Source organism: Corvus cornix, chromosome 28, assembly GCF_000738735.6.
Source record: "Corvus cornix cornix isolate S_Up_H32 chromosome 28, ASM73873v5, whole genome shotgun sequence".
NCBI classification, from domain to species: domain Eukaryota; kingdom Metazoa; phylum Chordata; class Aves; order Passeriformes; family Corvidae; genus Corvus; species Corvus cornix.
In genome coordinates this window covers 2,421,942-2,448,090 of record NC_046356.1, presented here as the reverse complement: position 1 = coordinate 2,448,090, position 26,149 = coordinate 2,421,942, and the positions used below count along the sequence as shown (strand labels likewise).

The 26,149-nt window shown below is 40.6% G+C and overlaps 1 protein-coding gene across 14 annotated transcripts in view; it reads left to right on the top strand.

Annotated features, from left to right (window-relative positions):
- Positions 1 to 26,149, top strand: part of MYO9B (myosin IXB) — a 41,743-nt gene that overhangs the window by 1,397 nt on the left and 14,197 nt on the right. For 4 of the 14 annotated variants that reach the window (XM_039566092.1, XM_039566088.1, XM_039566099.1 and 1 more), the window contains exons 2-20: positions 4,029 to 4,138; positions 6,763 to 7,656; positions 14,856 to 14,950; positions 16,211 to 16,273; positions 16,398 to 16,497; positions 16,640 to 16,740; positions 16,952 to 17,081; positions 17,551 to 17,640; positions 17,883 to 17,999; positions 18,277 to 18,411; positions 20,240 to 20,361; positions 20,933 to 21,074; positions 21,309 to 21,525; positions 22,110 to 22,185; positions 22,611 to 22,700; positions 23,732 to 23,842; positions 24,894 to 24,933; positions 25,388 to 25,510; positions 25,939 to 26,019. In XM_039566092.1, the coding sequence (XP_039422026.1) occupies positions 6,820 to 7,656; positions 14,856 to 14,950; positions 16,211 to 16,273; positions 16,398 to 16,497; positions 16,640 to 16,740; positions 16,952 to 17,081; positions 17,551 to 17,640; positions 17,883 to 17,999; positions 18,277 to 18,411; positions 20,240 to 20,361; positions 20,933 to 21,074; positions 21,309 to 21,525; positions 22,110 to 22,185; positions 22,611 to 22,700; positions 23,732 to 23,842; positions 24,894 to 24,933; positions 25,388 to 25,510; positions 25,939 to 26,019 (2,670 nt within the window). In that variant the 5' untranslated portion in view covers positions 4,029 to 4,138; positions 6,763 to 6,819. Of the gene's footprint in view, positions 1 to 1,677; positions 1,697 to 4,028; positions 4,139 to 6,762; positions 7,657 to 14,855; positions 14,951 to 16,210; positions 16,274 to 16,397; positions 16,498 to 16,639; positions 16,741 to 16,951; positions 17,082 to 17,550; positions 17,641 to 17,882; positions 18,000 to 18,276; positions 18,412 to 20,239; positions 20,362 to 20,932; positions 21,075 to 21,308; positions 21,526 to 22,109; positions 22,186 to 22,610; positions 22,701 to 23,108; positions 23,112 to 23,731; positions 23,843 to 24,893; positions 24,934 to 25,387; positions 25,511 to 25,938; positions 26,020 to 26,149 lie in introns of those variants that run through there. The other 10 variants (XM_039566096.1, XM_039566094.1, XM_010411535.4 and 7 more) reach the window with 8 other exon arrangements.

Here is a 26,149-nt window from a genome sequence, read left to right as displayed (position 1 = left end):
GTGGATCGGTATCGGTGTGTCTGCCAAGCTGTTTGCAAATAAGTTTGTCATGGGTAATTAGGAGCTCTTTGATTTCAGGCCTGTTAGCTGGAATCCATTGCTGAAGAACTTGCCCTAAAGTAACAGCGTGGGGTAACCCTGCATTCCAGTTTAGGATGTTGGTGTCACACCCAGCAAGTTTTAGTCAGCCCTGGGTGTCTTTAACTCAGAATCTTGTCAGGAACAAATCCATTTTAAGTAGGGGAAGCAGCTTGGGGAGCTTTTAATGCACATTCACGTTAGCTTCAAGATTCAATTTGGCTTTTTTTAGGAAAGAGTTCATCTTGATTATTTTTGTCTTTGCACTGCTGTGGGGTTCTCTGCCTGCCCTACATCTGAAGTCCAGTAACGTTGTGCTTTTCAGGATGATGCATCCGAGGCCACTTCCTCAATCTTTAGTTCTTACTTAGTCACAGAACTTGGGAGTTACTGCAGTACTGCAAAGTATTTTGTAGAACTGTACAGTTTGGGGCTTGGGTTTTTTTTTTTTTTTTGTTACTGTGCTTGAATGTTTGTCTCAACAAAAAGCTTTTTCACAAGTTGAATCTTGCAGCTCCTGCAGTGACAGCTGCCTGCACAAACTGTCCATTCCCAGTGGGAAGACTCCCAGGTTTTGGGCTCTTCTGTGGAACCCAAAACGTCTGTGGAACTGAATAATTTAGGAAGAGTAAATGCAACTGATGAAAGATTTAAACAAGGTTCATCTAGAAAGGAGTACTCTGTGCAGACAGTTTTCTGACCCATAGTGATTCAAACATTAGACCTCTTGAATAATCCTGTGCATGAATAACATGTTTGACTCAGATGCACACTGAGGCTAAGTATGGCCTTTCCTCAGCTAGAAGGTCAAAGGGCAGGATTTGCATATCCTAGGCATTTAAAAAGGAAGAATTCCTAAAAAATGCAACAGTATTGGCTGTCTCTACAGTCAAGGAAAATAGTGAAAGACTCTGATTCAACAAAAAGTTTATGGCTCAGTGCTTTTTGTTTTAGTTTGAAGGCTGAAGGTGTTTATCACATTTCTAAGAAACAAGGCCTGTTTATGCTAATATCAAGAAGTAAAGCCTGAGATGTTGATAAGGGTTTATTTTTCTAATAGAAGGACTAGGAATGTCTTTATTTCACAAAATGAAAATTCAAAGGTTTTGTCTGTAGTATATTGTATTTTCTTGGTGTATCAAGTGACTTAAGCGTGGCTTGTGCTTTTATCAAGGCTTTATTGTGTTGTGTGTCTCTGATTACCAAATGAAACTCAATGCAGATTCCTGAAAAAATCTGCCCTTTCTATTAAGACCAATGATATTAAACAATAAAAGTGTTTTTAAAGATATTTTTGACATGTGTACATTCTGTTCACACAAAAGTTCAACCTAAAGTTTCTTTAAAAAGTTTCTCATCGGTGTAAATGCAACATTAGAGCAGTGAGACTTTTATTTCCTTTGTTGACAGCTGTAGTGCTGTTAAGGAAAAAATTAAGAAAAGTACAAAAGGTGGTAGAATGGTCCCCAAGTTTTTTTTGGCTTACATTCTTTACCTCTGACCCTTTCAGTTGTTTTGCTTTGATTCCTCAACAGGGCCACATTTTCTGAATCATACTCCCATGTGCATCTGTAACTCTGTGACATCACACTTTTCATAAGGTGATAACATTTATAAGGTAATAACATCTAATGTCACTGTAAAGCCTGATAAGGTATCTGTGTTTTGAGGTGAGTTTGTGCATTTGAGTCATTCAGAGGAAGTGAAGTCTGCATTAGGGGTGGTTTAGGGTGTGAATTGGGGTCAGGGTCCCAGGAGCAGGTAACTGAGAAAGAACTGCCTGTAACAAAAGTAATTTCTTTTATTTTTTCCTGTGTTACACTGCATTACAGTCCAGCTTCTCCTTTGTCAGGCACTCTGGGGCAGTAACTTCCCTGGCAGGGGTGATTGCAAAGTGTAGTAACAAATGTGTTGTAATTTTTGTGTGGTCCATTCAGAACTCCCCCTTTTGGAGTAGAAAATCCAACGGTTTTTAGTTAAAGAAAACCAAGGATCTAGAGTCATTTAGTCCAGCTGAATTTTTCATAACCAAGGAAAGCATTCAAGTGTGACTGGAATGCGAAGTGATTTTCAGGTAATCTACAAATGCCTGGAATACTGAAAAAATTAAAATCAATTATGCTCAATTAACAGCACCTGTCCTTATGACATGAGGTAGGACAAGGGTCTTTGCCTTACCTGGTAATTGCCTTACCTGTTAATTGTGCAGTTAATTGTGGAAACTTTAAGGTGTGCTGTAGCCTGTTTTGCTGGAAATTCCTTGCATTGGAAATCAAGGTCAGCAACAGCTGAATATTTTTGAAATTGCTAAATGTTTTCAATTTGACCAGACAGATTGGTCTCTTTTGGGGATGGTCACTGGCAGTTCTGGTGTTTAAGAATATTAGAGGTCAAGTACCTGTGATACACTTCCACTTCTGTGTTAGGAATTGCTTGGTGAGCAGTGGGAGAAGCTTGAATCTTTCCCTTTGAGGAATGCAGCAGTGCAAATGCATATAAAAATGCAATGAACTGGAATATTATAAAGTTCATCCTCAACATTTTTGCTGTAATGGTAGCTTTCCCTTTTTAGCTTCACCATGATTCATTGACTAAATATGTGGCTTCAAATTATGGCCTTATTTAAACTAAAGAGATACCCTGCACTGATTGGGGTGAAGCTCTCTGCTGGAGTTCACTCTGTTACCAATTGGACACTGTTGGCTTTAAAGCCTATTAAAAAATTAATTTGTTTAATGGAGTCCAGAAAACCCTTACCAAATACCATCAAAATTACCATCTAGAATTGGAATTTTTTTGTTTTTTTAACTAGAATTGTCTGAGCAAAAAGTAAAGTTACAGATCTTTTCCATATGTTGAAAAGGGATTTCTTATAAAAAAGGGTATTGAAAGAACTTTAGGTAACTGCAGAATTTCCACCTCCAGACAGAACCCAGCAGTGGTATTTGGGCTGCAGGGTTTGCATGCTGACCTGATGGTTTCAGTATTATCTTCTTTCTTGTATTTCTCCTTTTTCTTCCAGTATTCTCTGCACCTGAATTCAGGATCGTGCTTCCTTGATGAGCCAAATCACACTGAATAAATATTTAAATTGCTTTAAAATTGTCTAAATAATTGGAGGTCATAAAATGGGAAGGAATCATTGCAATCATCTCTTCAGGCTGCTCTTGACAAAAACAAGAGTGTGTTACCTAATTAACTTTTCTAATTATGGGGCACATTGGTTACTGGGAACTGGCCGATTTTCTCAAAAGAGCTTTGGCAACCAGGCCTCATCGTTAGTGTCAGTTAAGTTTTTGCAGTGCAGTTTAACCTTCTGGTGATGTTTATGTCTTATGTTTGCCTGAGTTTGTTTAGCTTCAAATTCCAGCCTCTGGCTTGTGTTGTGGCTTTTTCCCCCAGCCTGGTGATTGTACCCAACTGCAGGTCCTGTACAAGGACTGCCACTGATAACTGTGCTCCTCACAGACAAAGCTTGCAGAGTGTTTTGGCTTTAAGGGGGGTATTTTCTAACAGATTTGGGTTTGTTCTTGTGGCTGCTACTCTTAGCTCCTTAATTGAAATTTGGATTTATTCTAGATGCTGGTAATGTATCTTCTGAGTGCAAGGGTCATATGGCTGCCTAAGGAAATATTAATTTATGTTTATTTGGAGATTACATTTACTGTCATGCTTGTGGTGCTATGGTAGAACACCATATTTAAATGATTCCTTGCTATGGCTTTCAAACCTATTTCAGGATAGCTCCCATTCCATCCCTCTGATATGGATTGTTTCTTGGATAAATTTGAAGTTTATATGTCTGTAAACTCAGCTGAAATTTGTTTAGCAGTTGTTTTCTTGCTCCTGTATTACTGAACTACATAATCGATATAACTTCTTGCTCACTTGCTGCCTTATCAATCTCTCTATGACATGGTCTTTATCAGTAACTCTTTTCTCTCTTTTAGAACCATCATGAAAATGTTTACTTTGATGTCAGAAATCCAACTTCACTAGGAACTCATCCTCCAATTGCTTGAAGATACTCTGTCCTTAGTTGAATACTGGGACTCATTAGGTAACCAATTTATAATCTGTCCAGTGAATGCTCTTTTGCTTTTATGTTCTAATTTGTGGCTTGAAATACTGTTTAGTGGGAAGTCAGAGGTCTTTCTCTTTTAAAGCAGTATTGTCATCAAATAAAATTGGATATCCTTTCTAAGAAAATCACATGTTATAGGAGACCATCAGGTTTTCCTCGAACCTCTGCAATATTTGGACATTTTCAGAAGGAAAAGTTGAATTTTCCAGTCGTACATACCTGAGCAGATCCTACTGGCTCTAATGGCCTTGGGTTTGTCACTCACAGAGAAGTGGCATCTGTACTCTGGCTTCCCCTTTGGAAAGTGTGAGCCAGGATCTTGAGCAATGTCCCACATTTTGGTGGCTGACATGAGACAAGGTTAGGAAATGTGTGTTAGTAAAGTCACAGGTCAGTGCTGAGGTTCAGTTCTTCTGTGTTGGCAAAAAGCTGGTGCCACATTTTTTAGGGAGCTGTTTTGGCCAAAATGCTTACTGAGGGGACTTCCTCTAAGTTAGCAGACTGTGTGTCTGAAACTAATTGCTGGGGGGTGAAAAAAGGAAGTCTGCAAAAGGCTGTCTCCCTTTAACTGGCTGAGTAGCTTGAGAGGAAAATGGTCACTGTTGTTCCATTTTTCTGTCTGTGCTCAGATTGATCTTCCCCATGAGCAACAGTCTGCTGTACATTCTACTGTGTGGCAAGGTTTGAGCTTTTATGTATTAAGAATGCTTAACACTTGCTTAATTACTTCAAAGGTACTTCAGGCTTCTTTGCTGGTCAGTGATAATTACAGGAAATGGAGAGGGGACTTGGAGTTCATTGCTCCAGCCTTTTGTATGACCAGGTTCTTGGAACCAGTCCTCCTTAATGAACGAAGAATGACATTTAATGGGGAAAAAACATTCTTGGGTGGATCATACAGTTCGATCAGAGATGTGCTGTGGTTTGTCTTGCCATCTGTGGCTTATTCAGCCTTCCTTTTGATGAGTAGCCACTACAAATGATCCAGCTTGTGTGGCAGTGTCTGCTGTAAGCTGTCTATGCAGAGTCCCTCAAAGCACAGCTCCCTCCTCGGAGGCTGTTCATGAGCCACAGCTATGTCATATGTTTTGTGAAGTGATTCATTACTTGCAGTGGAAGTGGCAGCTAAAAGCCTCCAACTCTACTGATTTTAATTTGAAATGATTACTCTCTGTGGCCTTGTGCAAGTTCCTGTGCAGTTGTTTAGTGGCAAAAAGTAACTTCTTTGGCATTTCTCTGCCTCTTTCCTCTTTTTTTTTAAAATGTATTTGGCATGTCAGTGTATAATTAGAACACTTTGTTCTTGAAACAAAAATTGAGCTGCTATTCTCAGTATGAAGTTTTAAAGACTGCTAAAACAAAGGGGTACTTCATTATCCTTCTTTTAGTACCCCTTGATAAGCAAATGAACTGTGGAGCTAAAGCAACATGGGCAAACTTAGTCCTGGTGATCTGGGAGCACCAAACTGCAGATGAGAGAAAAATCGCCAGCAAAGGTGATGGTAACAAAGTCTAGAGACTTTTAACTTGGCAGTGAGGAAGAGGTTGGCTTCTGAGGTTGCTGATAGGCTGGAGTTACATGTCTGGCCTGCACCAAGGCTGAAAGGAGGAAAAAGCAGTCATAATGAATGATTTTTGGTGATTTGTCAATGAGGATCCTGAACCCGGTGAGGAAGGAGTTGATGTGATGGGTATAAAGGCTTGGGAATGAAGTGGGTTATTTAGGATCTTGTTTACTGCTGAAAAGTAGTTGCAGTAAGACTGAACTTTACTTTGTTGCCTAAAATGGAAGATAAAAGTCATGTAGTCATGTTCAAACCCTCTGTAGCAAGGATGTGGTTCACTCAGTGAAATGAGCAGGCTCTTGTCTGTGTAAATGATGCGTGCTAAGAAATCTCTGCGTTGTGTTAGAAGGAACCGAGAGCAGTGTCTGCTCCAGTCAGCTGGGGGCTCTGCTTCGTGAAAGCTCGGAGGGGTAAATGCTGTACCTGTCTTGTACCTCTCATGAAAAGAGGTTAGTTGGGGGAAATGAAGGGTAAAAAGAAGTGGATCTTAGTGTCAGAACCATTTTCCTCCTTGCATCTCTGCGCTGATCCCTCTGCCATAGCTCATGGCTGCTCTAAACTGTCACTGCTGAATTAAGAAGTGACCAAACCCTGTTTTTTACCTCAAGCTGCTGGTGCTGCTTTAAGGAAGAGTTTCTGTGGGAGGGTGGATAAATGTTTATGTGATCCAGGTCAAGGAAAGCATCTGGGCTAAAACTAACCTGGGCAAACAAGGAAGTTTTAATTTGGACGTTGGCCCTGGTTTATTTTGCCTTGGCTCTGTGAATTCTTGTGTGCCATGACAGGGAGAAAGGGGTGGCATGGGAATAGAAGGAAAAGTGAAAGGAGGCTGGGTACATTGGGAGCTCTCCATTCCATAGGATATGCCAAGCAGGCTGTTAGAAATAATACCACTGATAGTTAAATTATTAACAAACAAATGCACTATGTGATATTCTTTGTATTCTCATCCTGCAGAAAATAACACCTTGCCCTGATACCTCTTGTACACATTTCTTAACACCTGGTTTTTTTCATTTTTCTTTTTTTTTTCAGACAATGGGCACTGCATATTAAGCAGGGGTGGAAGACTGAAGCCCATCTGGGGACAGAATGAGTTTAAAAGATGCTGACAGTGCAGTTTGCCAGGCAAAGGCAGCCTATAATCTTCATATTTACCCCCAGCTCTCAACAGAAAGTGCTCCCTGCTGCAAAGTGACAGCAACCAAGGACAGCACGTCATCAGATGTCATCAAGGATGTGATTAATATCTTAAACTTGGACGTCTCCAAACATTATGTGCTTGTGGAGGTGAAAGAATCAGGTGGAGAAGAATGGGTACTTGACATAAATGATTCTCCTGTGCACAGGGTTTTGCTTTGGCCTCGCCGCGCTCAGGATGAGCACCCGCAGAAGGATGGGTACTACTTCCTCCTGCAGGAAAGGAACACTGATGGCACCATCAAGTACGTGCAGATGCAGCTGCTTTCCAAGGAGACAGATGCTCGGCGCTTGGTGGAGAGGGGTTTTCTGCCCTGGCACCAGGAGGACTTCGATGACTTGTGCAATCTCCCCAACCTGACAGAGACAACGCTCCTGGAGAATCTCAAGTGCCGCTTCCTAAAGCACAGAATCTACACTTATGCAGGAAGTATCCTGATTGCAATTAACCCCTTCAAGTTCCTGCCCATTTATAATCCCAAGTATGTCAAGATGTATGAGAACCATCAGCTTGGGAAGTTGGAGCCTCATATTTTTGCCATTGCTGATGTGGCCTATCACACAATGCTTAAAAAACATGTTAATCAGTGCATTGTTATATCAGGTGAAAGTGGGTCTGGGAAAACCCAAAGCACAAACTTCTTAATTCACTGCCTCACGGCACTGAGCCAGAAAGGGTACGCGAGTGGTGTGGAGAGAACCATTCTGGGAGCTGGACCAGTTCTGGAGGTAAATTTATGCTCAAGTCACCTTCTGTGCAAATTGTTTTTTAAAAACTTGAAGTAACTGCTGTTGAATGCTGCTTTTGAGTCACCTACTTGGTTTAAGCATAAAATGTCACTGCTTTAGGCTTATCACTTGGTTTAGGTTTAAATGTCACTGCGCTGCAGTGGTGCTTGGCAGCGTTACCTGACTGCTTCTAATTGATTTTCCTTATTATGTTCACTTGACTTCCTGTTGCTTGTCATTTATATATGACTTGACTTTCCACCACTACACACCAATAATCTGGGGCAAAGGTTACCTGTGTTTTCCATCTGAAAGTTTTGATGGCATTTGAATCAAATCATAAGCAAACTTTTCATAACTATTGTTCCACTGAAACATCAACTCTCTGGTGCGATCCTGCCTTTATGTGTGAGCATTTTACTGAACTCACTTTTTGAGGGAGTTATTTCCTTTCTACAGCTGTTTGTGGAAGAGACCAACATTGTTAGTTGGGGAGAAAGTGGGAGTCTGTTTTGGCTTTTAATTATTACAGCATTTCCAACAGAAGCAAAACTAAACATGTTTAATTCTAAAAAACTGAACATTTTTAGTTCTCCTTTAGAGAAGGAGGGGTTACAGTTGGTGTTGTATTAGGTAATGTCAGGATAAACTTAAACTGTTATGTTAGGCCTCTCTTTTTTACTCTCTGAAAGGAAAAACTCTGGAAGTGTGGATGAATGTAATGCTCACCTGTATCAAAATTTTCAACAGCAAAGAGCTTGAACACCATTTTAATTTTTAGGTTTAGTTTCAAATGTAGTAACACTTTCATTAAAAAAATTCAAGCTTTTTTTAAAGCTCTTCTGTAAAGAATGAGGATTATATGCAAGTTCTTTTTTGCCTTGCTTTCTGCTGCTTGAAAGAAGAAGTAAAATTGAGGCTTGTTCGTTGCTGGAGTTCAAGTTTGCAGTTCTAAACAGAAAACAGGAAGGGGTCACAGTGGAAAGCCCTGTTTGATCAGCTGATTTCTCTGCCTTTGATAAATTTAAGTGTTTCATATCCTCGTCTACAGACCTGATACAGCTGTGTCAAACCAGGCAGAGATGTAACGTCCTGTGTGCCTGTTGGTCTGCTGAGTGGCAACTGCACGTATTCCTGGGGTCAGAACTAAAATTCATAACTTTGCTGGAGTCACAGGTCGATGTTGTATAAAGCTGGGCATGTTCATAAAGAGGTACTTGTGTTTTCCTATGCTAAGATTGGTTGTCTTAAGTACCACAATTTCTTCAGACTTCCACTGAGCATTTAGTAATACTTTTCATGAGAAAATATTCTTTCAGAATTGAATATATGTTCATGTAAATTCAGTGTGCATCAGAAAGGTAGGCTTAGAACATAAGAGGTAAAATCCAGTTATCCTGCTTTGATGCATCAGAGTTGATTCAGCTGACAGTGAAGCTTCCATGTTTCCCAATTTCAGTCACTAAGCCTAATTAAAAAAAAAGTCAACTCTCGGTCCGGGGGAGGGATGCACAGAAAGCTTATGTTGCTTTGTGGAAGTTAAACTGACTGCAAGCTCCTCTTAGATCTGGTCACTTCTAAATCCATCCCTGGTGACTCATTTTGGGTTTTTACTGAAGGGAACTAAAATGCTACAAGGGAATTTTTCTTAAATTGATGTTTCTGGGGACTTTTTGCACAAACGGTTTTGCTGTGTGCCCAGACTATTTGAGAATGTTTAACTTTGAAGTTTTATTCTGAGTCTTCATCAAAGTTGAAAATGTACTCTTGACTAAAAACTTCCATGATGTAGAAATGGGTTGCATTTTAGGTGAGAACTTCCTCATTTTAGGGATCTCTTATTTCTCTGCCACCTAAGTAAAATGGGTCTATTTGTAGGCTGACCTTCTGTAAAAGTTCAAGGGGTTAAAGCAGCTGTTTCTAGCACAGAGGAGCGAGCACAATTAGGGTGTTATGGAGGTGGATTTATAATTTTATCTTTTCATGCTTAGGGAATTGGAAACATTCCTTAGTGAATCCTGTGTCTGAGTTGGCTGATTAACCTGAGTTCAAATCTCTAAACAATTTACAGATACACTATTGTTAATATTTTTGCTCCTTGTTTACAATTTCTAGACTGAAGAATGGAGTTACAGCGGGACCGTGAAAGATTTGACATTAAATGTTGCTTGATGTTGCCTTGTCAAACATCTGCGAGATGAAAGCCCTGATGCTGAGACAGTGTAGTTAAAAATTAAACATGGTATCAGCACAACTGCTGTCACATGGGCTGGTGAGAGGAGAGTGGTCATGGGGCAGCTCTGAGCCTCAGATGCTTCCTGCTCAATCCCAGAACCCGTCTGAGCTGTTTAAAAGGTTCCTTGTAGGGGATCTAATAAGCAGAGGTCAATTCCAATAATTTTGATTGTTTGGCACTGCTTGCAGCTTTCCAGAGAGAAAGGATCAGAGAGGGAAGCTGCTTCCATGGACAGTGGTGCCTAAAGCTGAGCTTTGTGCTGTTTTATAACAGTTCATATACATTCAGTTGCCTTTCCTGTGTGGGAATTGCTCTCAGATTATAGTTTGTTGTTTTCTTTTTTTCTTCAATTGTATTTCCAGGCTAAGGGAGATCATCTTTAGTGAAGAGCAGTTTCTTTAAAACTGGTGGGGAGATAAATATAAGCTCTGTTTTAATATATTCCTGACTTTTTAAACCTTTTCTAAATTTAGTGATTAAAATACAGTTCCCTGACTTGAAGCTTTTCTTGTATTGACTTGAGTTCAAGTTACTTATGATTGAAATCCTAAGAAGGAATTTACACTTGCGAACTATTTGGGTCAAATTTGGAATAGTGAATCAAACCTTGGGGAACTGTTGTTTGGGTCAAACTGGAAATAATGAATCAAACCTTTGTTTATTTTATAGTCTCAAACAAGACAATTAAACCTTTCCATACACACTGAAGAAGTTTCCAATAAATTTATATTTTCCTTTCATCAGGGAAAAATGCTTAACTGCATGTTTCAGCTATAAAACGCACAGAGTGCTATCTAAGACTTTGAATTTATTTTGGAAACCTAAAGTTAACTTATTCTTCAAACCAGTTAATTCAGTAAAGTGGCAGAAAATTGAGTTAGGGGATGGGAGCATGTGGTGAGAGAAGTGAGGGAATGGGAGCTTTGTCTTCTGGCAGCTGAGCTCCCCTTGGCTTTCTGTCTGTTGTTAAATTGTAACCCTCAGTGTTCCGTGTTTATTACACAATTTCAGTTCCTTTTTGAGTGTGCTGAAAGTTCATTTCCCTCTGAAACAGAGCTGAGGAGAGTTGGGACAGATGAAAATATTGGGGTGTCATAATTCTTCATGTATTATTTTGAAAATAATTGCTTATTCCCATTTGGATGTGTTCTTGATTTCTCAATGATGCTGAACCAGTCTTTGGAAAGAATTAACGCCAAATAAAATGGAAATTCCAACAGGAATCTTTTATTAACTGGCCTTCTAAAGAAGAATTATCATTGATAGCACAAGCATGTGAGAGGGATCAGAGTTTTTAGAACTCACGGTATTTAAAATCTTCTAAAATTTAATCGTAGCAAGTTTTATGCTTTACGATTCTGTGGAGAAGAGCAGAGCAGTTTGCTGTCAGCTCTGTTTTCTTCATGACAGTCCTGCTGTGCTCGTGCCTTTGGTCTGAGATGGGCTGAAGCTCAGTGGAGCTTCAGCTCTGGTTTTCATTTGTATTTGCCATCAAAGCCTGCACGTGCATTTCATGGGTGTAGCCTGTTCTATTCCAGGGAAAGTGCTCGTTTTAAGGCCATTATCTGAATGTGTTTGTTTTAAGAATCGTAATCAAAGGAGGAATGGAACTTCCTTTTTGCATTTGCATGCATGTCACTGTTTTTCCTGGTAAAAATGTGATGTTGCCTGCTTTTCCCTGCTGCACACAACTCTCGGGGAAAAATCACCTTGTCCTTCATTCAGTGGGGATTTCTTGGAGTACCCGGGGCATCCCCCAGCAGGAGGAGTTGCAAAATTACCCTGAGCACCGCAAGTTCCTGTTGGTGAGTGGATACTTCACAGCATGGTTGTGAGGACCACTGTTAAACCAAGTTCAGCTCTGAAGAAGTCATTTCCTCTGCCAGGGTGTGGAATTTGAGTCTCCCATGTCCTTTGGCACAGTAGAAGATGGATCTGTGTGCGGTGATGGCTCTGCCATGGAGCTGAGTGGTTTACGTGGAAACTCCCAATAGCTTTGTCAGATCTTGGCAGTTCTTATGAAAGAATTAAATGAGACTTTTGTTGTGTTCCTGAGGTAGATACTGGGAGCGTGTGTGTGGGGTTTTGTTGGGGTTGTATTTTAGCAAATAAAAGGAGAATTCAGTGGTTTTCTGAATACTTTTATATCTGTCCCTGTTGTAAGACTTTTGTATCTGTCCCTGTTGTAAGACTGTCAGGCTCCAGTTTATGCCTCTCGCATTCCAAGGTAAGAGGATGGGTTGAATGACTTCCTGCCTCCCAGAATAGGCAATCCCAGCTCAGATTCCTGCTGGTATTGGTCTGCTATTTTTGACTCACCCTGTTTTATACAGCTGGTGTTGTGCATTGGAGTGATTTAGTTTTAGTTTTTTGGTTCTATTTGTCTTCTCATGGACTCACAAGGGAAAACAGTGAATGGGTTTGCTTATATAAAGGGTTAGTTTTCTTTAGTTGAAATTTTCTTGTCCCTTCAGATCTTCTGACTTTATTTTGTACTCGCCAAAGTATTTTGAAGAACATGGTAACAGTAATTTAAGTTAAATATTACAAAAAAAAAAAAAATCTCCACCCAAAATGTTAACTGACTTGGAATGTTCTTTAAAAAGTTGTAGATGTTAAAGGCTCTTCTGAGGAAACCAGTACATGAAAACTTTCCTAAAAACTGTTAATATTAGATCAGCTTTTAAGAATTTGCTGTATGCTTTGACTAAATACCAGACACATGAGATCATAAGAGCCTTTAGTTTTAAACTGTATTCATTGCTTACATGAGTAATCACTAAGAAAAGTTTTTCAGGAAGCCCAAGTGATGGGATTTCTTAACTCTATAATGCCAAAAATATTTATTAATAAGAAATAATGTTGCAAATGTAGCTGTACTGTGGTTTGGCTTCTTGGGGAAAACTGGTGAACTGATTGTTCACTGATGGCTTAAGTTAGAAAACTTCACAGAAACTTTTTCTGGGATCATCTTGCAAGTCCGTTAGTCTGCAGCCTGGCAAAGCTCACTGCAGCAGATTTCCCAAAGCCCAGAATGGGAAGTTGGATGGTGTTTTGCAGAGATCAGGAGCTGAGCCACTGTCCTGGAGAGGAACGGGGCTTTGATTGACTGACAATTCACTGTGCTGATGTCACAGGACTTTCACTTCTGGTTTGGTAACTGCAAGGAGCTGACCTGGATTTTTTGCATCTATTATTACGCATACTCACGCAAAATGGGCTCTACAAAAAGAAATCTGGGCGATACATTGGTGGATAAGTGGTGCAAAGAGATATTGATGGCTGGTCAGTGCTTGCTTTGAAAAATCAGAGTGGGGCTGCTGTTGGCATTGTATAGCGTGGTCTCAGAAAATCCAAAGCTGGAGTTCAGCCTCAGCCATCTGTGACCACTTCTGGATACAAATCCTCTCCCTGCTGAAGCCTGTTGATTTTTCTGGAGTTGCAGCAGAGTCACTCTGCACAGGAGGAGCTCACTGAGCTTATTATTCCTTTAGGTCAGGAATAACAGTTGCCTGAAGAATTACAGACATTCTCCCAGTTTATAGGAAGCTTTTCAGATTCTCTGAATGCAACTAGTGGTGGAAATGTGCTTGTGGGAGAGCTTGGAGAACCTGGTTTGGAGTTAGTGGTCCAAAAGTTCCACTGCAGCACTGCTGACACCCTTAAGGTACTTTGAAAAAAACCCTCAAAACCAGAAGAGAAGGGAAGATTTTCAACATACAGATAATGACTGTCATGAAAATGTTTTCCATGGAAGTACCCCCTAACTGGATGTGTACACCATGGCTGGATGTATAACAGTTCTGTGCTGTGTGCAGTGCATTCACACATCCGTCGTGCTCCGGATGTGGGAGCGCGCGTGCGTGCGTGTGGAGGAAGAGATTACACAGCTCTGTGCAATCATTTCACAAGGGTTCTGTATTAGGGAGGCGGATTTCCTAATGGAGGACTTCATTGCTTGGAGCTTTAAGAGGAAATATCTGGGGGAGGAGATGCTGGGATAGTCTACCCCGAGCAGGGTATTTCTGCAAATAACTGCATTGTGCAGAGGTTTCCTTCTTTAGGTGCTGTGTGGTAGAAGGGTGACAAGTTTTCCTTGCCCTTGGAACACACAGTTAAGTGTTGATAAAGTTGAAGACATTCCCAATAACTGATTCTACTGGACTTCTACATGTAATAAGTTTTCTTTGTAGTTCTTAAGTGTGGCTCATGCAGAGGATTTTGTGTTATGTGTGTATTAGCGCTGTCAGAGGACTCATGATCTGATAGAAGAATTAGAGATGTACAGTTAGGGTTTGTGCCCTATGTATTTTTTCTTTCCTAACACCTCATCATAAAACTTCACTCTTCAGTGTTGTGTAGCAGAGTAGCTGCCCAACAAGTTGTTCTGTAAACCAAAGTTTTTCTGTTTGTGTTTTTCCTGTTTTCTGAATACACAACTTTGAAAATTCCTGGGCTAACTGTATAAATGAGATATTAATGTTCTGTCTCACTTGAAGAAAAGTTGTGTTTAATGTGAATTTTTTTCAGTGGTAGCAGTACATTGGGGAATATGAATTGGTTTGTGACTTTTGTATGGGAGAGGTAATTTCATGGTGGTTGTGCTGTCTTCATCCTGCTCAATGTCTTCTCTAAGGTCCTAACTGTTATTGATTGAAGCTGATTTGCACTCTCCAGCTGTGGCTACCTGTCCTGTACTCCTAAAATATCTAGAAGTATTATTCCCTTCCCTCAGTCCCTCAAATATCACTGCATGGATCAAATAATAAACATATATAGTTCTGTGAGGAACATGGGGGCTTCCTAGGCTGCCTTTTTGGTGTTTGTGTGCTGCAATTCCCACAGTATTCCGAGTTTTTTCTGGAAGCTAACAGGAATCTGAACAATGAACAGAAGAGCTTGGAAAGCTGTGTGTTGACGTATTTAGTTTGATTGAAAATTAACTCATTTTGCTTTATTGCAGGCATTTGGAAATGCAAAAACAGCACATAACAATAACTCCAGTCGTTTTGGGAAGTTCATTCAAGTCAACTATTTAGAGAATGGTATTGTCCGGGGGTAAGTACAGAGTGAGCTGGTTCTGGGGGTGATCTCTGTGCTTTTCGGAACTGGGAAGCCTCTGTTGTACATAAAATGCTGCCTTGTTGAAGCTCTGCTCATGTGAGAATAGCTTGGTGCTGTGGAGTTCAGAATTCTATAACTGAGCTTTGTGGAGCTGTCAGGTGATGCGTAATACTCTGACTTCGCTGTACAGCTGGCTCAGGTTAAGAATCTGCTGCTGCATCTTTGCCTTCAGGCTAAATGAAGGCTTGTGCATAACACCCTCTGCCCTCTCCATTTTGCATTTGAAAACAGAAGATCTGAATTTTTAAGAGGAGTGGAGAGAAGTGAAATAGATTTGAGGAAGCCATTTTAAAGAAACAGTTTAAACATCTGTAAGAGAAATAAAGAAAGCTATTATCAAATGTGTGTGCTTCTATCTGAAGATCTTAAAACATGAGATATTTAATGCCTACATTTGCTGGTTCTGATGGACTGTGGAGCGTCATGAGCAATCCCTGACCTTTATGCTCCAGTGTTTCTTTTCTTTGGCTTTTCTTCTCATTTGCAATAACGTGAGTGACTGGGAACTCTGTGCCACATGTGCTTTGAGTGTTATTCTGAAGGAATTTGACGTACTTTCAGACCCAGTCACACTAGCTCAGGAGACGGGTACAATTTGAATACACTTGTTTTGTCTTCAGCGTGAGAAAAAGATGCTCAAACTTTGTCCTCAATCATTGTACCCCTTGTCAAGGACTTGGAATTATCATTTAGGAGGTTACTTTCTCACCCTCTAGGGGGTTTTCTGGCTGGCTGGCTTCCATTCCAGGCTGACGTCTACTCTGACATAAAAGTCCAGCAAATGTGTTGGGATGACACTCAGACAGCTCCCTGGTGTATTTTTGGGGTCTTGCCTTGGCATGCCGTGTCAGATAAGTGTTAATCTCACAGGATAACACATTGTTACCGCTCTGTGGTTTTGTTTCTGTTGGCAGTTTTCATCAACACTTTCCTTGCTTGGTCTGTCTGTTTTAAGTTATCTCCACTAAACCCAAGCACAGCAAAGAGGTGTTCCTTGGGTATTTCTTTGTTCCAATCATAATACAGGGCCTACTGATGTTCTTGATTTAGATTTAAGGTAGTGGCCTAAGATCTTCTCTTGCACATTTTAGTGCAGATCTCATTATTTGAACTCTCCTGCCAGTTGCTGTCTGATGTTTTATGAGGTCTTTTCTCTGTGCCCTCATGCTTGTTTTATTTTCTGTGGCTCCTTAGGGCTGTGGTTGAAAAATACCTGCTTGAAAAATCTCGTCTGGTTTCTCAAGAAAAAGATGAAAGGTAAGAGAGGAATACAGTTTTCCAAGAGAGTTAAAATCAATGGAAGAGTTTAAGAGCACCTGAATTAGATAGAGTAAAAGAAAACCCACTATATTTTCATGAGAGAAATGTATTGACTTTGCAGGAACTACCATGTCTTTTATTATTTGCTACTTGGAGTCAATGAAGAAGAGCGTAAAGAATTTCACCTCAAGCAACCTGAAGATTATTTCTACCTCAACCAGGTAATGTGTGATTTACCAATGCACTGATAAGGGTTGTCTGTGTGTTGTGTCAAAGATGAAAGGAAGCAGAATAGATTATATTCGGCTTTTTGTGATGTTGGGGTTTTGCTCTTTGCCTTTAATTTTGGATTTCTCTTCGCAGCATAACTTGAAAATTGAAGACGGGGAAGACCTCCGACATGAATTTGAGAGGTTAAAACAAGCCATGGAGATGGTTGGCTTCCTTTCAGCAACAAAGAAACAGTAAGTGGAATTCTGTTAGCTTTTGTTACTGGCAGTTATTGTTCATGGGCTGCAGTGAGCAGTTGGGATCGCACGTAGTTCTGTAGGGAACGAGGAGAGTTGAGTGTTTTGCACTTACGGACTAATTCTTGAAGTAGAATTAGGTCTGCTAGCCTGTTATAATGAACTTTCTTAAGAAAAATTCTTACATAATTCAATTTTTCTTCCTTAGGATTTTTTCAATACTTTCAGCTATTCTTTATTTGGGCAACGTCATGTACAAGAAGAAAGCCACAGGTCGGGATGAAGGGTTGGACGTGGGACCTCCTGAAGTGTTGGACATTCTTTCGCAGCTGTTGAAAGTAGAGTATTTCACTTTAGCATTAATGTTTGATACACCTGTTTGTCACGTTCTACCTCAGCATTTCACTTGGATATCCCAGTTTCTGTATCTGAATCTCCTTTGTGATACTTCCACAATATTTTTCTTATGGGAGGGGGAACATGAAATCGGTGAAATTATTTGGATTAGAGATGGAAAATAACCTTTAGCATGGAAATAGAATTTATTGACTCACCAATCCCAGAGCAGAGCAAGAATAGATTCAGTGTAGGTGTGTTCTTTCCCACCACAGGGAAACATCTGAATGAATGTAAACAGAATAATTTAAACAAGTTGTAGGACTTGTAAAGCTACTGATGGATGATAGATGTGGCTGTTGTCAAAGAGCTTGGGCTTCTCTGAGGAAGTTGTATGTCCACTGCTGCAGTCAAATAACTCATTGAGAAGCTTGATGGTGACAGCAACTCTTGTTCTCTCTCATTTTGAAGGTTAAACGAGAAATCCTGGTAGAAGTGCTAACAAAAAGAAAAACTGTGACTGCTAATGATAAGCTTATATTGCCATATAGTCTCAATGAGGTGAGTAAAAGAGCACTTGTAGAGTGACTTTAAATAACTGAGACTTGCTTTTTTGGATTAAAAAAGCTATTATGGTACACTTTCACATTTTGTGAGGAATGGTTGGAAAGTTACAAGTTTGAATTAAAGGCAAATTGTGGTTTGGTTTGTCTCTGCTGGGGTTGTAACCTGTGAGTGACACTGGTTTGAAACGGAAATGGTTATTTTTTTAAGTAAAGTTCTGAAGATTGTTTGATCTGCAGGCAATAACAGCTCGTGATTCCATGGCAAAGTCCTTGTACAGTGCTCTGTTTGATTGGATTGTTCTGCGAATCAATCATGCACTCCTTAACAAGAAGGACATGGAGGAATCTGTTACAGTAAGTCTCTCACAAAACCAAGTCTTTGCAGGCAGCTATATGTATAGTTAAAGCTATAGATGATGTGTTTTGATACCTGGGATAAATTTTGGTACTTCTCAAGCCCATGCTAAATTTCCTGGTAGTATTTAATCATCTCTATTTTCACAGTAGATAGAACTATTAAATATTTTAAAACTTTTCAGCACAGACTGCAGTGCTTTCTGGACTGTTTATCTGTTGGGGCTTAAGGCACTGTATGACAGATTGGTAACTAGATTTCCACATCTTCTTTTAGTGTCTGTCCATTGGTGTACTTGATATTTTTGGATTTGAAGATTTCGAAACCAACAGTTTTGAGCAGTTCTGTATAAATTATGCAAATGAGCAACTTCAGTATTATTTCAATCAGCACATTTTCAAACTGGAGCAGGTAAGAAATGAGAGTCACTGAAGTGAAACCTGTTTTTATCAAGTGTTTATGTATTATGCAAACTTAGCCTCTAGTCTGCAAAACCCCATGGCATAATTGCTTGAATATTTCTGAAAAGTCTTTACTTTTTAAATTTCTTCTCTCACTATTGCTTATCATTGTACTAATGGTAGTGGGGTCTTTCTTCAGAGGACTGGCACTAAGTTGCTGCTTGACTGCAAAAACTCATACCACATTCAGGTGATCCCAGACAGAAGTCAGCTAAAACTGTGAACTTTGGTATTGGAAGTCTGTAGGTGAGGGGTTGGATTCAGGTGGTTTTGTTTTAATGGTTGGGAAACAGTTTCTCTTATTTCTATCAGTCTGTAAGTATTTAATAACCAGTCTTTGCTGCTTCTCCCACCCAACAGCATTTAGGGGATGCAACTGTGTTTTGGTACTGGCAGTAGTTCTGAAATCCTGGTATTACTGGCATGTGTTGATTAACTTGTTTGCAGATGGTATCATCTGACAGAGCACTTTGAGTGCTGCAGGAGCCAACAGATCCTGTTTCTGGACTGGGCTTTGGAGTGGGGTTTGCTCTAGACTTGGGTTTTTTCTGCTTTGTGCAAAAGTGTGGTTCTCAGGTCACTGCTGAAAGGAGTCATTCTGTAGTATGTGGTACTTTGTCAACAACTTCAGGCAAGCATTTTAAGAAAATAAAATTACTAAACATCCAAACTTTGTGTGTAAACATAATGTTGAGGTCCCTGTTTTGTAACTCAGGACAGAATTGGCTATCCAGGCTGGTCAGAGTAAATAGTTACATTGTCTTCTTTTTTTTTTTCTAATGCCATTTTTCCAAATAAGATTAATCCTTGAATGACCCATTTCCTGTACCTCTTGCAGCCTGAGGGCCCTCAGGGGGATCTCTATATCTTTTTAAAGAAAGGCTTTTTTGTCTGTGGAAAATGGCATTTCAGTTCTGTAACACGGTGTGCACTGAGCAGTCTGTGTTGGGCAGACTGAATTCCACCTACTTAAAAATAATGCATTTATCATCATCATCTAGCACATGAGAGGTGCTCTTTGTCCTTTGTTGAACATAAAACTTATTTAATTTTCTGTGTGATTCTTTTTTTTACTTTAATACCTTATCATTATCTTTTTTCCTGTGGGTATTTACAGCATTAAGAAAATCTGGTATTTTGCTTCTGTATCTTAGTGGGAAGCTTGTCCTGTCGATCATTTGAGGGATTGTCACTTCAGCAGAAGAGCTTCATGTTCTCTTGTCAGGGAGCTCCAAATTTTCTGAGCCTAAGCAATATCCATTGCTTCCTTAGGGAAGTTCTGATGCTGCTGTTGTATAGGCCTTAACTGCCTGTTATGAAACTTCTGTTATTTCTTCTGACAGTGCAATAAAATTCTGGAACTTGATATTTAACTATTTCTCATTTCCCATAATACAAAAATCATGGAAAAGAAAAATAGACTTGAACTCCTCTATGTCTGCCCAGTTTTACTGGAGTGCTGTAGATGTAATGTCCAACTCCAGGGTCGTAGGCTGCTGATTGCTGGGAAGGCAGAGCACAGCAGAACGTTCCTTTCACAGCTTTGAGTTTGAAATAGTTTTACCCCAAACAAGCCCTGCTGAGTGGACCTTTGATCTGTGCCTCTATGCTTGTTCTTCTGTTCCTATTTATAAATTCTCCTTATTTTTGTCTCTGCTGCCTGAACTAACAAACTCCACTTGCTGTAGCTGTTCAAGGCTGTGTTTTAAGCACTTAGACCACAGGACATCAAAGGCCAGAGCACTGTATTGATAAGGGAATTTTCTTGAGCTACACAGGAGGAATATAAGAGTGAAGGGATCACTTGGCACAATATTGACTATACTGATAATGTGGCCTGCATTCACTTAATCAGCAAGAAGCCCACTGGCCTCTTCTATCTTCTGGATGAAGAAAGCAAGTAAGCAACAAACATCTGCAAAAATACGTGTGGCAGGGGGGAGGGAAGGACTGTGAAAGGGAACAGAAATACAGCGCTTGAAAAAGGAGTGGAATGTTGTGGGAAGCAAAGGGTTATTTATGACTATGATTTACCCTGTAGTTTGCTTCTAATGATTCCAGTATGGTGGTGATATAAATTGATGCTAAAAGTGAACTTTGGCTTAAGCAAATTTAGAAACTTCCATGTTTGTGGCTTACCATGGAACTCCAATTAAAGTAAAATGCATGTCTGTAAGTCTTTGGAGCACTAAGTAGCAAATGTGATAAATAGTTAATGTGCTGCTAGCTAAAGTTGGCTGGTGAAGTGGGAGGAAACACTGACGTACACTTGAAACCTCACAATATTCTGCTGTGTGTGGAGCTGCTTGGTTTGGATCCAGAAATTGAGCCCATCTCTAAAATTCAAAGCAGGTATAGAGATCTTGGACAATTAATACTCTCCACAAGGATCAATAAGTGTTTATTCTGTCACCCTAATAAGCATATTTGTATTTGAGAAACAGCTGACCACTTTTGTCTTGCCTTCCCAGTTTTCCACATGCCACCAACCAAACTCTACTGGCAAAATTCAAACAGCAGCATGAGGAGAACAAGTTTTTTGTTGGAACCCCAGTGATGGAGCCTGCTTTTATTATTCGCCACTTTGCTGGCAAAGTGAAGTACCAGATCAAAGTAGGTGATAGGTTTGATGGCCACAAAAAAGAATATCCTTGCCTTTCTGGGAGCTTTTTGTCAGGGTGTAGAAAATTTTCTGGGAATGGGCTGGATCAAAAGGGTTCTCAGAGGTACTTTGGGTTTGTTTTTTGGGTGGTGGTGTTGGCTGGAGGGTAACACATTTATTCCGAATGAAGAGAACACAGGGAGCTTTCCTGACAGCTTGCAGCTCAGTGTGCCTGTTTTGTGCAGGATTTCAGGGAGAAAAACATGGATTACATGAGGCCTGACATCGTGGCTCTGCTGCGCAGCAGCGACAGCGCCTTTGTGCGGGAGCTGATCGGGATGGACCCGGTGGCCGTGTTCCGCTGGGCCGTGCTGCGCGCGGCCATCCGCGCCATGGCCGTGTTCGCCCAGGCTGGGCGGGAGAGGGCCCAGAAAACGGCAGGTAGGGCATGGGGAACTGCAGGTATGGCTTGGAAAATTGCAGGTAGGGCAGGGGGAGCTGCAGGTAGGGCTGGGAAAACTGCTCTGAAAATGCTCAATGCTCTACAATTGCTCTGCTGGCAGAACAAGTTTGTGGCAAAACCTCATCAGCGAGACACCAGCTTTGGTACTAAGGGTAAACTGAGTGGTGAAAGTGGTTTAACATTCACAAATGGAGGAGAGATTGTCACTGTTTTTGCCTGAGGTCATTCAGCTTTCCTCCTCCAGTCAGTGCAGCATTCCCAGCAGGATGGGACAGATTTGAAGGCCTATTTGTAAAAGTTGGGGGTGATAGTTCTGGTGTTCATTCCCATCTTATCACTAATTTTGATCTTCTTAGACCTCTGTGAAGTATCAAATAAGTATTCAGGATTAACTACTAAATTTGAGCAGCTGCAACTTCCTTTCTAGTTTGAGCAAGCAAAGTGCTGTAGCTTGATAAAGTACTGGATAAGAACTCCAGACCCTTGGATAGATATTTTGCTTGCTAAAGTTGGTGGTTTTGGGGGGTTTTTTTGCCTGCTCATATCTTTGTCAAAATGCAATTTTTTGGTTATTTCCTAACAGGAGTGGTACGTCAAGGACCCAGAGTTCCCCTTGGAGAACTCCAGAGATCAAATACGCCGGTAGAAAAAGTTTATCGGTGAGAAATGCATCCTTAACCCCTATGGGGAAAAGAGCTGAATTGCTGAGTTGGATTTTCATATATCAAATCTCAACTAGATCTTTCTACAAGGAAAGCCAGTTTTATTTCTCCTGTCTTGTTTTCTTTGGCCTTTTTAATACTATCAAAACAACACTCTAGCTTATTTTATGTAAGACCCAATGCCACCACATGTTGGGGACAGCCTCAGTTCCATTTACCTCTGGGTTTTTGAGTTTTGTGTAGTTGGTGTGTGCAGCTTTTAGCATTGTGTGCTCCTCTGCAGCCAGTCTGGGTCACTGCAGGGGGCAGAGGCTGGTTTTTCAGCTTTATGATGAGTAGGAGGCAGGGCCAGTCCTACGGAACTGTATAGGGAGATTTGCCTTTCCGTGGATATTTAGGCTTTGTACGTGTTCCTTTTGCAGCCGCTCAGTGCTCGATTTCTCATTTGATTGTTCTGAGGATTTCGATATAAATGCTTTTCAAGACATCATTTCTTTTTGTGAGAACAAGAAGTAAGTAGCAAAAGGCCTGAACTCCCAGGCCAGGGAGGCACATTTCCAGGACACACCGACTAGTTCTGAGCGTGCTCTGGGTGGCAGTGAAGCTGTGGGGCACCTAAAGTAGTGACTTCATGCTGCTTCCTAATTACTGCATCCTGGACAGCCTCTGCCACTTGGGGCAACAAAGAACTAAATATCCAATTTGGGTGAAAGGATTGGTCACAGCTTAACAGATCTGTTTCCTTGGGATATCTTAAATCTTGATATTCAAAAAAGTTCAGAGGTACCCAGGGAAGCAACAACCCTGTGTAATAATGTTGCTGCCTCTGTGAGCAGCTCAGAATGGGGAGAGCATCTAAGAGTCAGAAGTGATTCTTACACTTCTGTTATTTTTGGTTTGTGCCTCTCTGGAGAGTAAAGAAGGTAAGTTCTGTGCCAGGACACAGCACTTCACAAGCACGGTGCATGCTTGAAGAATGGCACCTGCCACGAATTAAGGACCATCCCAGGCTTACTTTGAAAAGCTAAACGTGAATAAGTTTGAAATGGAAATGAAACCCAAATTTTCTTCAAGTATCCCTCTAACATCTTGTTTATAACTTACTTTTCTGATGTAAGTCTAAGTACCCTCATTTTAGTAGTCAAATCTCTATCTAAAAATGTTTACTCTTGGTTATAAAGAAGCTTGTATCTATCTGAAAAGGTTCCTTGGCTTAACCAGAAGGGTTCACTGCCCATTAAGTACGTTTTGCTAAATTTCTCTCAATTTTTTGAATTAGCGGCTCAAGAACTTACATTAAAAGGTAGAGAGTAGGTTGAGTGTAAGACCCTGGCAATTAAATTTTAGAGCACTGATGGAGTAGAAAGTGCTGACTTGTCATCAAAATCATTCATGTTTAGGAAAAAGTAGTCTGGGATTGACCTGCAACAGTTTGGAGCACACTTGGTGATGGAACCTTTTGGGGTTTTAACTCCTTTTTTCCCCCTCTCTCATGGCTGTGTATCTCTGTTTGCCACCTTTGTTTTGCTGTGGATCATTTTAGAGACATGCATGAACAAATCATCGCCAGTATTAAAGGACTGCCCTGGCAGGGTGATGATCCCTGTGAGCTGCTTCGGTCCCTCAGTCAGCTTCAACACCGCTCCCACCTCCTGTGAGTGCTCTGAGTATTGCTTTGAAAGTGCAACAAGAACCAAGCAGTTACTCCAGTCCCTAAAAATGATGCTTGTCCCAAGTTTGTCTTTTGAAAAACACTAAACAAGACAATTAAAAATAAAACAACCCTTCTGCAAATAGGCTACGGAGAACACCTTGTTGCTTCATTGTATTAGCTGAAAGTTAAACCTACTTCTCATGTAAACTTGCTTAAAACCCCAAGTATGTAGTATGATTTTGTTGTTGCAAAATATTCAACAGTGAGATCTCTCACAAGGTGTAACAAATGTTTCCTGACATTCAGGGTGCTGATGCTGGATATATTTCTGGGTTTAAGGTCTCTACGTGTGCAGTTCTGTGCATGTGTAAGGAAATGGATCTGTGCTCTGTTGTATAATAAGTTAATGTAAGCTGGGTGGCACAGAGCAGGAACCTGCCCTGTATCACAGAGTTAACATGCTTAGAACCAGGAGGATGTGAACTGCAGCCTTGTTTCTGAGAGTTCCCACTTCTTCCCCTTCTGTGTGTGGATGAGAGCTGTGCCTGAGGTGTGTGTCCTGCTCAGACATTCCAGAATTCCTGGTGCTGGGATGTGCATTGTCCTCCTGGGAGCAGTTGGGTGCTTTCACAGGGTTCTGATGCAAGCAGCTGTAACTCGTGAATCAAGTATCTTTATTTCATAGTGCCTTCATGTTATAATGAATTTAATGACCATACAGTTGCTAAAGAGAATAACTCACACTACAGTAGTCTGTACAATGGTGCAATTTTGAATAGCTTTAACTTCAGAGAAAATGTTTCACTTTTGAAAGCTTCCAATACCTTCAGAGTTTATTTAAGAAAAAAAAAATTGTTCTTGTTGCAGAGCAGTTTGCATTTCTTGCGTTGACCATTTGTAAGAGATGTGCATGAACACACCCTGGTGCTGTTGTGCTCATTTTCTTCTGTCCTTCGTCTTGCCTCATAAATTGCACCAACTTATGGCTTGCTGAAATAATCAAAAATCACATATACTTTTTTTTCCTAAATGATCTTTAATATTTTAACAGGAAAAGTAGAGGTGTCAAGCAAAAGCAGATCATTCCCAAGGTAATCAGAAAATTTAGATTTCTCTTGGGTTTGGGCTTTGTTGCACTGTGAATTTCATTTTGATTGACACAGCTCACTTCAGAACTGTTTTATAGTGTAGGAAAGTTGTTTTATTTATCCTGACAAGCTCAAAAATACGTAAATGTTCACTTTAATAAGAATTGTTTAATTAGACCGGAGGTGCCGTAAATGTATGATGTCACTTCCAAGTCAGGGAAGGCAAATGCAATGATTGTGTGATTCCCCTTGTTCACCTTACACTCTTGGGTTAGGGCAGTGGAACAATTTCACTCCTAAGAAGTGCTTTGGCCCTAAATAGAAATAATCATGAAATGTAACATGCCATTGAATGTGGAACTCTGGGTAGCTGGTTTCATTCTGAGTCGTTTCAGATAAATATTTCCCTTTTAGTTGAGAGACTTGCACTTTGTTGATTATGAAAACTTCCTTGTAGAACTTGCTGGATTCCAAATCTCTGAAGCTCATAATGAGCATGACGCTGCACGATCGGACTACGAAGTCCCTTTTGCACTTGCACAAGAAGAAGAAACCCCCCAGCATAAGTGCCCAGTTCCAGGTAGGGGACACACCTCAGGGAACAGGCCCTCCTGGGCTGATGTAGGCTGGTCTGGCTTGGAAAACCAAGTGGGTTTTATTCTTGGGATTTGTTTGAAGCGGAGTTTATTACTTGATTAAAGTCAGAGTACATTTTGAGATTGTCATTTATGCCATGAAATGTGTCAGTTCTCTGTACTGATCATCCTAGTATGCAGATCTAGTGCTTCTGCTAGAGCATATGCAAACCCTGCTTTGAATTCTTTTGAGAAGAGCTAACAGCACATACCAAATACAGGGATGTGTGTGCAATATGGGAGAATCTGCTTGGATTTTGTATAGCCATCAGACCTGAAACAATCTGATTCTTAAGGCAGAAGCTGTCCTGCTGTCAAGCACCACCAAAATGCTGATACCTGAAGAAAAACCTTTCTGAATGTTTCATTTCAGACTTCACTTAACAAGTTGCTGGAGACACTGGGCAGAGCTGAGCCATTCTTCATCCGCTGCATCCGCTCCAATGCAGAGAAGGTAAGGCTGCCTCAGAGCAGAGCTGGCTGCTGAGACCCAGGGCTTCAGCCTTGTAATCTCTTTATTTCAACTTGTTCACTGTCACTCTGTGTGCAGGTGAAAGTTAACCAAGGTGTGGAAGGAAAGTGTG